The sequence below is a fragment of the Pectinophora gossypiella genome, chromosome 10 (genome assembly GCF_024362695.1).
Source record: "Pectinophora gossypiella chromosome 10, ilPecGoss1.1, whole genome shotgun sequence".
NCBI lineage: Eukaryota > Metazoa > Arthropoda > Insecta > Lepidoptera > Gelechiidae > Pectinophora > Pectinophora gossypiella.
In genome coordinates this window covers 9313338-9331754 of record NC_065413.1, presented here as the reverse complement: position 1 = coordinate 9331754, position 18417 = coordinate 9313338, and the positions used below count along the sequence as shown (strand labels likewise).

The 18417-nt window shown below is 36.6% G+C and overlaps 1 protein-coding gene across 1 annotated transcript in view; it reads right to left on the bottom strand.

Moving 5' to 3' along the window:
- Positions 1-7882: 7882 nt before the first annotated feature.
- Positions 7883-18417, bottom strand: part of LOC126370089 (lachesin-like) — a 54862-nt gene continuing 44327 nt past the window's right edge. Inside the window, exons 6-10 of the mRNA XM_050014809.1 lie at positions 17992-18129; positions 12026-12175; positions 9375-9443; positions 8657-8740; positions 7883-8381 (exon numbers count right to left, since the gene is read on the bottom strand). Of these exons, the coding sequence (XP_049870766.1) occupies positions 8296-8381; positions 8657-8740; positions 9375-9443; positions 12026-12175; positions 17992-18129 (527 nt within the window). The 3' untranslated portion in view covers positions 7883-8295. The remainder of the gene's footprint in view (positions 8382-8656; positions 8741-9374; positions 9444-12025; positions 12176-17991; positions 18130-18417) is intronic.

The following is an 18417-nucleotide window of genomic DNA, read 5'->3' as shown; positions in this document are numbered from 1 at the left end:
TTGGGGCCGCGTAACAATGAAAATGTCACTTTATGAAATGGGCCCGCAGTTGATTAATGGAGTTAGAGTGGAGCGTTGTTCGGACCTTCTTACTTGTTTATTCATTCTGGCCCATGTCAGAGGGCAGCGATATTGTTAATATTAATACCACTATCACATAAATATATATATGAAAACAATATATCAACATCGCTGAATAGTGTATGTCAAATAGAATAGAAAATAGCTTTGTCGTCCACGTTAAATTCTTATTATCTCCGAGTTCAACCTTTTGTGAGTCTTGGTTGCCTAAACAGTCTTTTTTATTTGTTTTTTCTTTGCTTCGTTCTTTCAGATTTACAGCTTTCTCAACTTCATTAGGTCTTTGAGGTTTTTCGGCTCGATCATTGGGTATTTTGTTCGTGTTTCATGTGTTTTATCTGTTCTAGTACAATCGAATGTGGTAATGTGATGGGTTCGTTGAAATAAAGCTGATTGTGGGCGGGTCTTTTCCGGGTTGTATTCAATATGGATTAGAATCCGGGTCGAATTAATTATTTAGTCGGCGTGTTTGAGATGGTAACAGCGACAATAAATGTCGTGGGACATGATAACAATGCGATGGACGGGTTATGGAACGCGGGAGTTGATAAATGGTGCTCTCGAATCCGGTGAAATTATACATAGCCGTCATCGGCACGAGTACAAAGCTCTCGCAAATAAAATTTAGTGCATAACGCGTTGCGAAGACTGGACTTGTTTGTATTTTTCGTTTGGAGTATTCAATATTTATATTCCAGGTGTGCAGTGCGCTGATTCAAACGTGTACTGGTTTTTCCAAATATAAAAATCGTAATTTTGTCTTGCAAAAGATACTCTTGACAAATAGAAAATTCCGAAGAAAAATATTAGGCAAAGTAATTGACACATGCCGCTATGGGAATTGATATTAAGGTTTTTTTAGTTACTATATACTTTAGGGTTATATATGTAGGTTTAAAATAGTGGATACGTAGAATCGTTAAGAACTGTAATCGAGTTAGCTGTGAAGTTAATCTACGTTCCACATGTACAAGTGTACGTTGTGACAACCAAAGGATTTACGAAACGAAATGAAATTCAAAACGCAATCGACACTTCCACAGATACTATTGACATTGCAGCGAAAAAATCCTAAATTGATAAAGGGTGAGACAAAATTAAAAACGTGGGCAAATATTTTCTAGGGTCGCTCCGGGTGGAATTGTATTTCAATATGGCAGGAGACGCATTGAGAGTGATGTTTAAATAGGCTGCTAATCCCACCAATATTGAAATATCCGCGACAATATTCCAGCGGTGAGCGTGATCCGCTTTTATTAAAACACCCTGTTTGTAAGAGAAACTGATGAAAAAATGTTCACAGGAGCTTTAGAAACGTTGTTATTAATAGTGAGACTTACCTTTTATATCTTTACTAAGAAATGAGATTTTTACGGCAGAAAAGTTATGAAAAACACAACTACTTACTAACATAAGTGCTATGATATGTATGAGTTTTCTCGTAATGTGAGCAATAAACATTTAATGATACTACATATTTGACATTTTGTGTTTTTTTAATCATATTTTGGATAACCCATTATGCTTGTCTTGTTGTTGTTGTTGTTCGCGAAATGGAAACAATGTATGTGATGGTTTGCCATTTAGGTCATATGTTAAATATTAGTTATTTTATAGTAGTAGTAAACTGGAAAAAGCACTTAATCTAATAGGCAAGGAAATAACTGTCTACTAATAATGACACTAAAGCTGCTAGTTAATTGCCGCTGAATGAGGATACTCCATTCTACGTCCATTTAGCAAAATGATAGAGTTATAATAGGACTTAGCGCTAAATGTAAAACATGGCCATTAGGTTCACTCTATTTGGCGAGAATGATACGAGTAATAACCGAGAGTAGACCCGCTAATGTTACTTAGGTAAAATGCATAATTTTTGAAGAAAGTCCCGGAATGATTCCCTTTATGTTTCCCCGTAACAAGTATTAATGACCCGCGCAGCCATCTTCCAGAGATTCTGTCATTTGCGACCAATTAGGGTACCCTCGTTTCGTAAATTGTGTAAGATATGATTAATATCTTTTTCATTATGGGCCGACTTCATTTTATACCTTTTATTATATTAAACTTCTCATAAAACTCTATGGGAAGTTTTTTGAGTAAGTAATTTTATTTCAGGTCGCATTGGCATGTTGCCATCGGCGTTATTTTGTACGTGTTTAATTTGAATGCCATAAAATTCAGCAATAGGGTCGTGTACTAGGTTCAAGATAAATTATGAAATTCTGATTACTAAATAAAGACACATCTAAAACTAACGAAAAACATTTTCTTTTTTCTATTAAACTTATTTATGAATTTTAATCAAGAAAAACGTAATAATAAGTCCGACATTTTGTCACGTTTTCCTATGACGTCACAGAGTGCTTTTTCATACAAATTCCATAGTAATTTCGTGTTTTGACGTTTAGTAAAAAGTAACTGATTTGACTAGTTGGAAACTAGCCTATTAAGGTGGAGGCACAATAAACTTGCTTTTGGATATTGCGATTAATATTGATGGAACTGTAGCTGATATCTGTGCTAGTCCGTTGCGAATGGCGACTCAATTTGGTGTTTTCAAAAAGAGTAACAGTGGACGCTCTGTGAATGGATATTGTTCTGCATTGCAGCTCCCATTCAATGACTAAAGAATTGGGTGAAATACATTATCGCTTGTTCGATTTGGGAGAGGATTTCGGAGTGCACGTTTTGTCTTAGGGTTCCTCGTTTTAGAGCGGTAGAGTAAGCCAGGGAGATGGCGAATGGGAATAAACCGCGAGCGTGCGCCGGTCTGCCGCCGTTGTGCCGGTAAGCCATAGCCCGGTAAGAAAGTAGTCTCGCTTGGAAAAGCCGTGTCGTGTTGCAGCATGATAGAATTGACATTCTAAATTTAACTGCAGTAGAATTGCACAATATTTTTTACAATATACTTCCTACCAACTACCAACCTTGCCAACGAACAACTACCTACTTATATATAAAATCATACCTGCATATATGAGAGTAAGAGTCTTTAGTGCATTTATTCACTAAAATGTACTTCTTAAAATGTATACGCGGTTGGAAAAGTTGAATTGTTGCCACGCAAATCATCCCACTGGCATGAAGCTTAATATTTTTTGATTTACATTTCCAGCGACTTTAAAAATCGCGTAGTTCATTCTTTTCGCTTTTGTACTTGCTAAAAAAGGCGAGAGGATTTCGACAAATTCGGAACAAATACAATTTTTTTTATATCTCAATCATTTTAAAAAGCACATCAGGGGAGTGATTATTTTAATGGTGGACTGCGAAGTTTTAAATATGCCGGTGTTGGTCGTCATTAGTGTGATGGACATGGAAATCACTTTTTCCTGATAAAAAGTCATGAAAAATGTAGGACAGTTGCTTGGAGGATAATATCGAACTGGGACGGCAGTAGACTGATAGAAATTACGCGCCGAGAAAAATGTGAACTCAAAATGATTTGGAATGATTTTTATTTGATTTCTCGTCATGTTAGAAGGAAGATATTTTGCTCTGTCAGAATGAAGTTAATGTTTCAAATTCTTTAAGTACAAAATGTGATTTTTGCATTTAGCTGTTCCTTACCTGTAAATGTCTTAGTAAACATATAATATTATTTAGCACGTAGCTGCGTGTTAGGAGGTTTTAAGGCTAGTGCTTACGTATATTTGGTAGAATTTGTAGCTAGACTACGTTAATTTTGTGTACTTACCATCTAACGCATCACAATGAGAGCCCTTAGCTCCCGTTTGTTCGATTAACTTTTGAAATAAATAATCACAGAATTTAGTTAATTAAATATTGTGAAATATTATCGACCGCTATCGACCCACTAGGGTCGATTAATTCTTCAGACGTCGCCCTGAACCGAGGTTCGCGCCCTTCTGGGCACCCTCAGGCCTGTTGTCTTAAATGTTGTACCGGGAGAGCCTTCAGTGCTCCCCATTTGTCCGGCCAAGTAGTTAATGCCATCTGCGGCAAATCTACAATAAGTCACGCCAAAAAATAATAATAATCTGGCGTCATCTGTTATTTATTTTATTAGCCTTACGTTTAATTAATGTTTTACTTTACACATGCATTTAATGTAACGCTGTTGATTATCCGGATAAAATAAAATAAAAAATTGTGTGAATTGTCATTTGAGCAATTAGTCGCAAAGAATTCCTTGAAAATAAGCACTAACGTTGCTACGTCTTGGACTTTGTAGATATATTCCAATCAAGTGTACTCGAAGTTCTCCTAAGTTAATACTTTAAGATAAAGGACACACGAGCAGACGTGGGTAGAAGCAATCTTATTTATATTATCTCTTTACGTTTATTCCTAAAAGCCGGTGGACGTGGCAATCCCGCCCAAGGACACCGGCCGCCAGGGAACACAATAAGAAAGTGTTATTGGCCGGCGACAAACTCCGAGGATAAATCATTGTAAACAAAATTGTAACTGTCATCGATATCATTCTTTACGATTGTAGCCACATTGGAGCCTTCCAGGCGATATTCAAATCGCACGAAATTGACCGCGGACCCTTTTCCAATACCTAAACACTTGTAGGTAGATTGTTGAATATTTTCTCAAACGAAATCTAAGTTTTGTATTGTTCGCAAGATTTCTGATCTGGTGAACGTGACGGTATTTACGTGTATTTATATCTTTCAGAAGATCCTGTTTATGAACATAAAGGTTCATCTGTTGTGTCGGATTTGATTTACTCTGTGTTAACCCGCAAATTTGAGGTGAGTTACGAAGTCAATTGTTGTGGGTTTTCTATAGAATTTGTGTACTGGACCGCGAGGAGGCGAGTCGACCTCCAATAATCCAAGACACATCGTAAATCCTTCACAAGCAACCGCCTCGACGGACAATGACGTTGACGCTATTATTATATTTTATTCTCCCTCACGACTCCTTATTATTTTTATACGTTTCTTTATAGGAGGATATCGGCTATAAAAACGAAATGTTTCTTGCCTGATTGAACCTTCGGGTGACGGTGTTTTTTATTTCGATCGGTATTTTGTGACACATTCTTTTTATACTCTTTAATGCGTACGCAGTTGCATACTTATGTGACTTTATATTCGTAACCCGGTTTCGTATTGTCGTGAAAATATACCTAATTAATATTGCGAAATTATTGGGTTAATATGACGTGGACGTTTCATTTACATGTTATGTGAATTTGAGCATATTTTAATAATTAAACAGTAAAGAGGGTTCAATAAGCATTTGCTATTAATATTGATGGGTTTAATAAAGCGTGCAGTGTTGCCGGGGTAAAATAAGCGCGGTTTATGACTAATATTATAGCGCAGGCTGCTCTGTGCTCAGGGCGAGGAACTTAGTTGCATTTTGCATAAAATCGATATGGTGTAGGGCGCATGGAACTATATAAAGAGCCTAGTCGGCGAACAATACTTATCCATCAATGCTCCACATATTTAACTTACGCAGACATATAAAAACGGAAGTTAAAAACGAAATATTGTCATGAAAACTTCGGTTCTGAATTTAAATCGTTATTAAATTAAAAGTCTGCGGACGGTACGCCTTTGTAGCGACATTTGCAAAATTTAAAATGTCAGCACCACAAAGAAGTGGAGCTTGAGTGACATGCGAGATGCATATAAAACGTGAGTAAAAGGATGCGTAAAACCTCGCCGTATTCGCACAAACGACCCATGACACGACCCGCCGGCGGCCGCCCGAGGACCGCCCGTCCGCCGGACGCGACGTGAACATATTCCCAAATACTCACCAGAATTTTAAAACCATCAAACTTATCACACTAGTAACTTACTCAAGTGCATTAAAGTGTCTAGTTAGCGAGCGTGAGGCACCCAGGTAGCCATTATTTTATGCAAAATAAGCTCTACTAGCGACTAGTCTCGTAATAATTTTGAAAACAATAGAGCTATGTAGCTCGTCGTCATCGTGAATTTCAGAAACCTGGCTTCGCGGGGATAATAACCGTAAAATAAGGTACACATTGTGGTACTGATTGCGTATGTAGATATCTACATGATATATTAGGGGTTGCAATGAGAAACAGGTTAGAAAAAATCATTTATTTTAATAACTTTACAAGAACAGCTAAATGTAACGATCATTTATTTTACTTTTATACATTTTAACGCGGAACCGACCACTTCCAAGATATGTAGGGTACTTTAGTTTAGGCAGAAGTGAAATACAGTTTGATGGGCTTCCAAGTTCAATATCTATGAAATTCTAAACTTAAACTTGGAAATGGTTGAGATATAATAAAACTATGGAGAAGCTGAACATTGGAAGTATATAGAATATTGTAACATTGTATAGCTATTTATTTATATTACAAAGCACGCCATATTGTCCTTATTGCAGATGTGATGAGTTATTATTTACAGACCACTTATTTTATTATTTAGGCTATATTAATTAGGAAATTAAATTATACATTGAGTTATGTTTGGTGAAATAAAAGGGCAAGGTAAATAGCAAAAAATGTAAAAATAAGTAAATATTTTAAGAAATAGGATAGTTAATGTGAAGATAAGTTAGGTATAATTGACGTTTTATAACTTTGTAAATGTTATCAACAAATATTTTGGGACTTTTCGTTTTCGAGGATTAATAACTATAAATTGAGATATGTTTAGTGGGCATAATGTTAATGTGAATGTTATTTTTAACTTCGAAAGCTGAAATATAATTTCAGATCGTAACTGCGTAATTTGTCGGTCAATTTTGTAATGTTGTTCCGTGTGTTCCGAATTACTAAATAGAAAAGGGATTAAGTACACAATAAGCACATACGAATCTATGAGTGATTGTCTAACAAGTGTAGAGTGTAGGACAAAACATATAATAGCCCCGATTCCTGCAGACACCTCCTAATTTAATTTTATGTTATTCTCATCATTTTCTTATCCGCCGAAAAGGAAAGGGACGGGAGATTGACAACTGTTAAATTTAAAATGAATGAATGATCCGGGCGAATAAAATAGGCATCTCGCTGCTATGCACGTGTGCTGTCAACTTAATTCTGTCGGGTTATTGGCCAATACAGGGTGTTAGTGACATCGTAACGAATACTCAGGGGGATGATTCAGACCATGATTTTGAGTTAATATCAGGTGGAATTTTTCGTCGCAAAATTCATGTTTTTTTTTAGTTTTTTTAAATTATTTTCAATTCTATATTTTTGCGATGGAAAATTTCAGTTGTCATTAACTCAGAATAATCAGCTGAATCATCCCCCTCAGTATTCGTTACGATGTCACTTACACCCCGCACAAGTACATACGGTAGCCATACAAGTAGGTATGGGTGTTAGTGACATCGTAACGAATACTGAGGGGGATGGTTCAGACCATGATTCTGAGTTGATATCAAGTGGAATTTTCAGTCTGAATATTCATGAATTTTTTTGTGTTTTTTTTAATTATTTTCAGTTCCATACTTTTGCGACGGAAACACATTGGACTGCTATCATATAGATCTTTACCTCTCTTTCCAATAAAGGGATCTTCGTAATTTATCGTCTCTTCAGACATGAAGTAAGGAACGCTACATATACGTTGGAGCGTGCATAAATTGTCACACCCAAGCGACGGGTACCAAATATGTGTAGATGAATATGAGAAAAAGGCGGTGTCTCGTTGTCCCCATAATCACATATCTATATGTAGCTGAGCATAGCATGTTTTTGGGTCAGATTTTGTTGTTTGCCACAAAAACCAGCATTAAACAATTCCGCCCGAACGTATGTGTGGCAACCCTTGATAACATTTTTATCAAGCCTGATTTTTCTACCATAAAAAAAAAAACAATGTACAATTTTCAACTGTTACATTTTACTTCAACAATTTTAATCATCGCTACCGTTTACTTCTAATTTAAATATGTTCCGATATGGCACATTTATCATACAAAACTATCAGTCTTTCAATATCGAGAAGTAGATCTAAATTATGTACAATACTCTAAGAAATAGTTAGTTTTCCATAAAAATATATCATAGTTTGAATCAAATTAAATTTCATAGCCGACTGATTTGATTCTGATATTCTACCTATAGTAAATGAATACGTACATAAATGTTTTATTACTATATAAGTATTCTATAGACACAGTAAACTTATGAAAGCTATATCACTGCTAAATCTATCGTATCTCGTTTAGCCCAGTAGTCTAACGTTGGCACTATGATATGCTACCGATATGGGTGATGGTTGTATGTCAGCTGGTGATGAGAACTGAGAACAAAGTGACGAGGATCCCGCTTCTGTAGATGACGGAGCCTGAAGTTTGAGTCGACTCGTAATCTGGACAGACGGAAAGGTCACTTTAGCCGGTGTCAATTTGTTGGCGTGGGCGGAGTCGCACCCGTCCCACTCACTTCCGTAAACATTTAATATAGTTTAAATATAGTAACAGTAGTAATTTAACTTAGGTAGTGGTTTTATTTTTTAACTAAATATTCGGAATTTCAATATTCAAGTTTGAAGGGCCAAAATCCTTTTAAAAGCTAAACCCTATAGTGTAATTAACGAATCTTGAAATGTAGGCCACAGGAGGAATCACAGTTTAACAGACTTACCGACGTCCTTCCACTCCTCCACTTCATAATCCCCGATGACTCTGTTCTCCGCAGAACTGTCCCGCCACCGATTTTTGTGTTTACCTGACACAAAAATTCCAAGGTATTAGCCAGAAAAATATTCAAAGGAGATAAGCGATTTGAAAAATGATTGCGCAGTAAAACTTTTCACATTTTGTTTAGGGAGCCATGAAAGTAGGCTTTCAAGTCTGAGTATAATATATGGCGTCATAAAGCATATAAAGAATGAAAATCTATAACAATAAGAGGTTACATTGAAAGTCAAAGCGCAAACAAAATCGCTTTTCTCACAATAATATTACTAACGACCCAATTGTAGGGAGGCATTGGGTCGACGACGACGTGGCGAAACCAATAAATACGGAATCCTGATCGAGCCTAGTACAAGAGCTATGAATGTATAAAAGGTACGTGGGACTCAACTTTCGGCTGCCATTGCTTTCCTAATCGCGGTTTACGCGGCAATATTGAATTTCCGAGTTTTCCTCAACTGTTCGATTCCAACGGGAGAATTGATCATGAAAAATTAATCCAGAAATTGTGGAACTGATCGTCTCTGGAAGGGTTTCATTAGAAACTTCGAGACTGTTTCGGCATTAATTATTTAGATCCCTAAATCATTTTCGAGGAACCAATCGAAGAGTTGCCAATTTGCTCTTAAAGTATAATTGTGTTAATTTTGTTCAGTTGTGCTCACCTTTTTTCCTTTGAGGAAATGTCGGCAAATAATTGATTGTAGTGCTGATTGTTGACGGAGCGGGTATCTCTGTAATAAAAAATTTACATTAGTTAAATAAGTTCAAGCGGAGAGCTCGTAACCCTGATATCATACATACATAAACAAAATACGTCATGTCAACTTTTTTCGAGCCAGGCACAGAGTTGAGATTTCGTCGAAAAATAAATCTGCATTTTCGTTTTTATGTCTTCAGATAGTGGTATGATAAACTCTATATTGTTATAGTAATGGTTTATCGGTATCAACATGTACAGCCAGTGGATGGAAGACGGTTCCGTAGGTTTTCTGTATTAATTAGAGATAAGCTTTACTTCGTAAAGGGCGTAAAACTTTCGAAACAAGCTATCAACACACGTAGGCGTCGTTCAGAATCCAAGTTAGAAGCCTTCAGATTCTTTACTCTTGCAGCTTCTAAAATTGGGTTGACTTGTTGAAGAGTCTTTACCAACTCGCAGTCGAGGAGTGACTGCTCCAAGAATGCTCCACACCTATCGATGAGAGGTTGTATCTAGTTTGTTACATGCAGGTTATAAATATTTTTTAAGGACAAAAACATCACAACTTTGCCGGATAAATGGGGAGTGCTGGTTTTTCTTCTATCATTGTGGGTTGTGAGGTGAAGTACTCACCTCATCAACCCTGGTGTTAGGGTTACTATTGAGCCGCCAAAGGCCCCTGACGTGGCTCGTGTAACGACCATTACTTACATCAGTAATTAGTAACTGGGACCAACGGCTTAACGTGCCTTCCGAAGCACGGATCATCTTACTTTCTTACAACCAGGCAATCAGCCAGTGATGTTCTAACTAAACTAGGGATCACAAAGTAATTTTTGTGATATTTCCCCACCGGGAATCGAACTCAGGACCTCCAGATTGTGAGCCTAACGCTCGCCCACTGGACCACGGAGGCCGTTAATAAAGGTCTGGTGAGTCTCACTTGATATCAAGTAAATCTATTTTCGTTAAAGATAAAGATAGCATATATTGAATACAAAAATGCTTATAATTACTTATTTTCGTGTTCAGTACTTAAAAACCATAAATAAAGTACCTAATTCATTACGAGTAGTAGGTAACTATAAGAAAATAGGGGGGAAAGTGTTAAATTAAAACTTTGAAAAAAATATTAGTACTGTACTGCAATATATCATGAAAACACGTGTGTACTATTTAAACCCCACACTAAAGGCGAAGTTTATTGGCAGTATATCATCTGGTATATGTTAAGCTATAACATAAAACAAACATCCCGTGCAACGTCGGACGGGCCTTGCCCTAAAATGTGTAAACTTTTTACTTCATTATCAACTTTGAGTCGCTTCCGATTGAGTCATATTTCACTTACTTATAACAAAGTTATTGAACAATATATAAATTGGGCACAATTGCTTTATCGAAAAGGAATGCATAAATGTCTACGTATGGTTAGGTAGGTATAATACGCTGCCTGCAAAACTAAATAGTACACTTTTGAAATTTCATTATTTTCTAAACTATAGAAGTTAGAAAATTAAAATAAAAAACGTTTTATAGATAACATTAGTAACATTATCAGTCCTTTTTATTTCGAAAGATTGCCTTGTGTAAGTACTTACTTGAAAAGATTTTATAATTGGGTATTATAATTACTTAGGTCAAAAATAAATTATGAAATTCTGATAACTAAACAAAGCCAGATTTAATCGTTTTCTTTTTTCTATTTAATTCCAGTGGTTGAGCGTTAGTATCACGTTCCGGATGTCCTGGGTTCGAATCCCGGTGGGGAAATATCACAAAAATTACTTTGTTCCTAGTTTGGTTAGGATATAACAGGCTGATCACCTGATTATTCGAAAGTAAGATAATCCGTGTTTCGAAAGGCACGTTAAGCCGTTTGTCCCGGTTACTACTTACTGATGTAAGTAAATAGTCAGAAGCCTTTGGCGGCTCAATTGTAATAAAATTTTGAGGTTGGTAATCCACCTCGCAACGAACACGATAGAAGAAGAGATTAATAAATTTAAATAAAAAAAAAATCGCGATTTTGTCGCTTTTTCCATGACGTAACAGGTTGCTTTTTCATACAAATTCCATAGTAATTTCGTGTTTTGACGTTTACAAAAAAAAAAATACTGACTTTACTAGTTGGGAAATTAGCATATTTTAAAAGTGTAGTATTTCGTTTTGTAGGCCCGTGTAGTTGTATTGTATTGTTGTGAGTAGTGTAGACACTCGTATTATTTACTTGAGCAATGGAGTTACAAACTACTGAAACAATTTACTTACATAAATTCATAAAAAACGCTATAAAATAAAGCTATATCATAGTAGAGATTATGGTATAGCGTTTATGTAAGTTAGTATTCATGTTCAACTCGTTTAGGCTTACTTTCGCTGTCAAAAGTAAGCCTAAACGAGCTGTGGAAGGGCTTCCCTGTGGAAGGGTTATTGTTTTCACTGTAAATTTGATCAAGGAAAATAATAAGTTTAAAACCATGCCGCACTTAACTAATTTGACAAATTGAAAAAAAGTGTCAACAAATTCAATTCGACAGGGTTCTAAACTGTGCACATATAAGTGCTTATTATGTATGATAGTACATTTATTCTTAATTGGTATATACTCACCATCCAATCGAATAAGACCGTCGGTCTCTCCCAAAGAGTTCTTGGCGACACATCGATATGAGGAGAAGTCTTTCGGAGACACCTTGCGTATCGTCAGCTTCATCTTTCTGCTGTACCCGTCATCTATAAATGACGTCACGTACTTGTTGCCTGTTGATAAATTGATTGATTAAAAGATATTTAAAAAAGGAGATAAAAAACCAATACGTAGTATTAAAAGAAGACAAGTGTATCCTATGTGTATTGGTGGGGGGTGGTTGTTTACGGCTTAGGCATACACCAGACACTTCATAGAAAAATCTCATTGTTACCATGTGCCGACTTACCGCATAAGTGTAAGCGAGACAGTGTACACGGGACTCCTTATTCCTTAGCGGCTTACGGCTATTTAGAAAATAAGACCCAGAGGGGGTGAGGTAAATTGGTTCAGCGCTTGATATGAATTGGTGCGGGGCGAAGAGTTACCGTTATAGTCTATTTTTTATTCTATGTTTTAGGGCTGTTGAAACCTTTGACTGAAATCGCTTTTTAGCATGATTTATACTATAACGGCTTAATTTCATTGGAATTTATTCACGACCTTATGAACTGTATTTTTCTAAGAATAAGATAAGGTAAACAGCGTGCTTAGACGAAATTAGTAGTAATTTATAAGAAAAAATACTTCTTCAAATACCAATAAGAATAACAGACAGTGCAACACAAAGTTTAACTATTCGATAGCAAGAAATTAATGGATTTGGAAAGACGGATATTAATCAAAGTATGGAACAAAAAACATAACACAAACACTTCGTTGATATTATACATAACATAAACAGCCTATATACGTCCCATTGCTGGCACAAGACCAAGGACACGTCCCATTTCCCTCAATCAACCGGAGGGGGTATGCAGCATACTCCACCACGCTGCACCGCTGCGGATTGGTGGAGGTGTTTTTACGGCTAATAGCCGGGAGCAACGGCTTAACGTGCCCTCCGAAGCACGGAATCATCTTACTTTTTCGGACAATCAGGTGATTCAAGCCTGAAAAGTCCTTACCAAACAAAGGACAGTCTCACGAAGTGATTTCGATAATGTCCCCATCGGGACCTCCAGATCGTGAGCCTAACGCTCTAACCACTAGACCACGGAGGCTGTGTGAGTTAATATTATACTTTACTTTTATTTGTCTCCCTATTTATAATCTTAGGTTAACAGAATATTAAATCTATTCCATGCAACCCGTGATAGTCTTGTACAGAGAACGTGCGAACGCGCTTACGTACGTGACGGGTTCGAATCTCAACTCGGGGTCAAAATCACTGAATTCGACTTTATAACTTTGAATTCATGTTTGGATCGTAGATAATTGATATCACGTGGTTTCCAAGATTTATGCCTGGTTAATGGCAATAGGTTCGCTCCTTTATTACATGGAACTTAGACGTAGCTGGCGAGAAGTAGGTGTACGGTCACGAGCATTAATATGTATACACTTTGGTACCATGTCACATTAACTTTTTTGACAAATTGAACTGTAAGTCTCACTAAAAGTCAAATATGTTAGTGCGACAGAGTCCTAAAGTGGATACATCATATTGCTCATGACTGTACACAGGGTGTTAGTGACATCGTAACGAAAACTTTGAGGAATAGTTCACACTATGATTCTGAGTTGATATCAAGTTGACTTTTCCGTCGCAAAAGTATGGAACTGAAAATAATTTAAAAATACACTAAAATATTCATGAATTTTTACCACAAGAAAATCCACTTGATATCAACTCAGAATCATCCTCCTCAGTATTCGTTACGATTTTACTAATATCCTGTATTGTATACTTTACACCTCTGTCTACCCCCTCCGGAATACAGGCGCGACGTTATGTTAGGTTATGCGAGCTATAAATAGTGTTTTCTGTTATATTATGTTGTAAAAGCAATGGACGCGTAGGACTTTGTCAATTATATATATAACGTTATAACAACGTATCTATTTTTAATGTAGTTCTGTTCTGCTCTTAATTCCACAATCCACGAGAATTTCTCTAGAAACGTAAAAAAAAACAAATTCTCATCCTTTAAAGTTGGAATTAACTCCTCAGGCATAGCAGTAACAGGTCTGGAGGAAGGACATTCCTTTTTTCTCAGCAAACATAACTGTCGGTATAATGCGATAATAATAATCAGCTCGGATGACGCCTACACGGTCCGCGGTGACAGCTTTCTGCATCAATTCATTTTGTTTCCAAGGGGATCCTTTGTAAAATACTTTTTCAATGTCTAGGGGTGCGTTTATGGAACAGGCACGTGTAGAAAATAGGGTTGTGTTACTTCATACACAACTTGTATAACATAATGTAACAGTACGTGCGTGTTTATCCAATCTTATCTAATTATTTAAAGCACTGTCTCCTCGTTATAATTTGTTACGACAGTAAAGGTCATTTAAATTATTCACGACCTCTCAGATGATACCTGAATGTATTGTGCCGTAATACGAGTACCTACTTAATTCATAAACTTCGCCGCTGTCTTAATAAAACATTTGAATTTCAATCTGTGCTTAAAACAAAACCGCTAATAGAATTAGTATAAGAAACAAACAAGTATTAAAATAATCCACAACGCTGCGCGGGACGATGACGTCACAATTTCCTTCCACTACTGTATGGCCAGCCAAGTGGAAAAACGCCTTATAGAATGACGTATTATTTTTATAAAAAAGCTGCGTGATTTTCTTTAAAACTGAACATGGTAAAGAATAAACAAAGGGCGCTTAAAGACGGGAAGTTGTACCCTAATGGCTTTTATTGATTAAAACGATTAAGACACCAGATTCCGTTCCTGTTAAGAAAACATGACACGAATATATAAAACATTATATAAATATATATAACATTTTTGACATGAAAACACGAGATTCCAATACAGGCCTAAACCAATGATTGTCGAATTTGTTTTCAATTTCATGTTTGGATCGTAAATTTTTATCACGTGGTCAGCGGTGAAGGAATTCAACTAAGGCCCATACAATATATACCTTAACCTAGACATACATATAATTAACCAGGCGTAAATCCTGGAAACCATGACATCTATTATCAGAGTATACTACAATCGAATAAAATGAATCAATGAATTGTGGAAAATGTTTTCTTCTTAGCTTTATTATAATAACCCCGTGATCTTGGTCTTTTTGTTCGTTTAGAATCACCAAGACATAAGCCAGTAGCAGACATAAGCGATATAAATAACCGGTATTATGTGGATGTTCGCTTTCTTAATGAGCTGTCTGGAGTGTGAATATTCGCGGCAAACGTACCTTTCTCAGTTGAATCATTTATAAAGCTTCTGCTCCATGAAAGAAGATATTTTCCAAATAGGTATCATCGTCAGTACAGCATAGCCTCAAAATACCTGAATTTGTTTTCGGATTTAGGTATGAATATAATGCATTGGACTGGAAGGTTACGGACAAATGTGGAGCGAGCGAATTCTTCTTATATTCCCGAATCATCATCATCTCCCTATTATCCCGTTTTTCACAGGGTTCGCTTACCTAACCTGAAAATTTGACAGGTCCAGTATTTCCTAGAAGCAACTGCCTGACTGAGATTTCAAACCGCAAAGGGATAACCAGCCTAATACAGGTTAGGTCACATACCTCCGAAAATGCATTTCTTGGGAATGTGGGTTTCCTCACGTTGTTTTCCTTCACCGCTGAGCACGTGATACACATTTATGACAAACATGAATTCGTAAACAAAATTCGACAATCATTGGTCTGTGCTGGATTTGAACCGGCGACCTCAAAATGAGAGTCTACCAACTGGGCTACCAAGGCTCCTCTCGCTTATGCCCCCGCCCGCCCACATGGGCTTATATTCCTGAATATGTTGTAAAAACCGAGTGAGATGTAATAGGGGTGATCATCTATCATGATACGGTTTATCATATTATCCATCTTAGGACTTCGTACTTCGTTCAAAACTGGCTAGTAATTGTCTTCTGATTGCCCACCTTAACGTTCGTGTTATTGTGTAAGTATGTGAATGTATGTATGGTACACAGATGAAGGTATGGTGACAAGCCCTAGATGCTTAATATTCCACTTTGTCACTAGGTGATTAGTGTGTTCATTGGAGTAGCTCAAAGGCGTTTGGAGCCCCCACTTCTGTACGTCTTTGTGTGTCTTTGGAACTACGGCACAGGAAATTCTAGTGTGCTGTGCGCCATCTTATGTCGATTCATTGTGTATAAAGTTTTGAGCGTGAAGTCTATATATGGTCGTAAGGCCCAGATGCCTTTTAAAATCCAAATCCCATTGTTTAACTATTGTGTCTGGAAATCCGGGCCTTACGAAGATATACATGCAAAATTACAGAAATGTTTTAAAATCTATGTTTTCAGTTTTTATGCAAAACATTTTTTTATAATAAGTAACTTGTGTACAATAATACAATATTGCACTTAAGAACATAAATGATGAATACGTAGTTGCTCAACTCTGGCGCGACACAGCATTACGTAGTGAGAACTCCAATGAAACTTCCCTCACACTTCACACTCACTTGACTTAACACCTTACTATTTAAGCCGAGTGAGCCGCCCCTATATTGAGCTTGTCAAGGACTACTTATCTCTAGGCTACCCTTGGCACTATGAGCGCTCGTAACGATGTTAGATAAACACTTTATTACGGACACCTAGACGAAATTTTATCTCACAAAATTTATATGGCAAGAAACGCCCCATCAATCAATATGAACGCTATTCAAGTTCCGTTGTAAAAAATGGCACGAGACGGTCGTAGTACAAAAGTGCTACGAAAGATATGTAGGCGTGCTATCGCGTAGCATTTGCTACAAATGCTACGCCATGCAAATGTAATATATTAAATTATGAAAAATTTTATAAAATTAACTTTTGTACCGGTTTTTGAATGAATTTGTCACTGAAATAACAAAAGTGGATAAAAATGTGCATATAAATTATTGAAGTATCAAATATATTTTTATAATAGGTATTTCATTATGATCTACTTCGCACTCAAATTCAAATTCAAACTTCTGCCGAATACTTTGATTGCTTAAAGTTAGTATAATTTCAGCATAAGTTAAATTGATAATGGAATAGCTCTTAAACAATTCAATTAAGTACGTAAACAAATAAACAAGTACAAATTGATATTAAATTTGAAAAAAAGACTTCATTATCATCTTCCACGTGTTATCCCATTTCTTAAACTTGCCCAATACAGTTTTGGTCACTACCTGCGAACCGTATTTCTCGGAAATGTAAGTTACCTGACGATGTTTTCCTTCACCGTTGAGCACGTGACATTAATTTATGATTACGATCAAAACATGAATTTGGCCGTGCTCGATTCGAACCAGGGTCCTCATAGTGAGAGTTAAGCGTTCTTCGTACTGGCGTACCATGGGTTTATTGAAAAATAAATGAATAAATAAGAAGTAAGTATAGAAGAAGTGTAGAAGTATGGTGTGGTGTAGTGTGTACTTATAGTTTGTACCCGCAATCTTTCAATTTTCACATTTTTCCTCACCTTATGAAGAAATCGCTTTAAGCGATAAGGCCGCCATTTGCCATGTACTTAGTTAGGAGTCTTTTTGTAATTCAGAAATCAGAATCATTTATTCAACGTAATTATCATGGATAAACTTGTTGAAGGTCAATGTAACATTTTTGAATTTACGTCATTTTGCAAGGTGTTATTATGGCTGAGGAGAAGAAATGACAAGAAACTGCAACAGCAACACATCTTTTAAATCAATGAGGGTACATTACAAGTTATTTAATAACTAAAGGAACACATTCAATACCAGACATTTTATCATTTAGGTAATCATTAATCTTATAATAAGCTTTATAATTATTTCTTTTTATTTTGGTGCAATAAAGTGTACCTATTTGTATTGTATTTGTAAGTATTTGCAGTTTATGTTTGAGTGACTCACCAGAGATGATCATGTCCCCGCGGTCGGTGGTCCAGTAGTTGATGGAGGAGGGGTACGCCTCCGTGTGGCACTCCAACGTCACGTCCTGCCCGATGTACGCGCCCTCCAGCTGGTTGGGGATGGACAGCATCGGGGGAACTGCACCAACAAGGAATCATTATCTTCCTAGCATTATTCCGTTTTTAACTCTCCGCTTAACTAACCAGATTTGATGGGTTTTTTACAGAAGCGACTGCCTGTCTGACCTTCCAACCCGCGAAGGGAAAATCAGTCCAATACAGGTTAGGTTACATCGAAAATGCATTTCTCGGGAATGTGGGTTTCCTCACGATGTTTTCCTTCACCGCTGAGCACGTGATAATTATTTATGATTCAAACATGAATTCGAAAACAAGACAAAAGAGAGTAATTTGTTTCGGATATTCA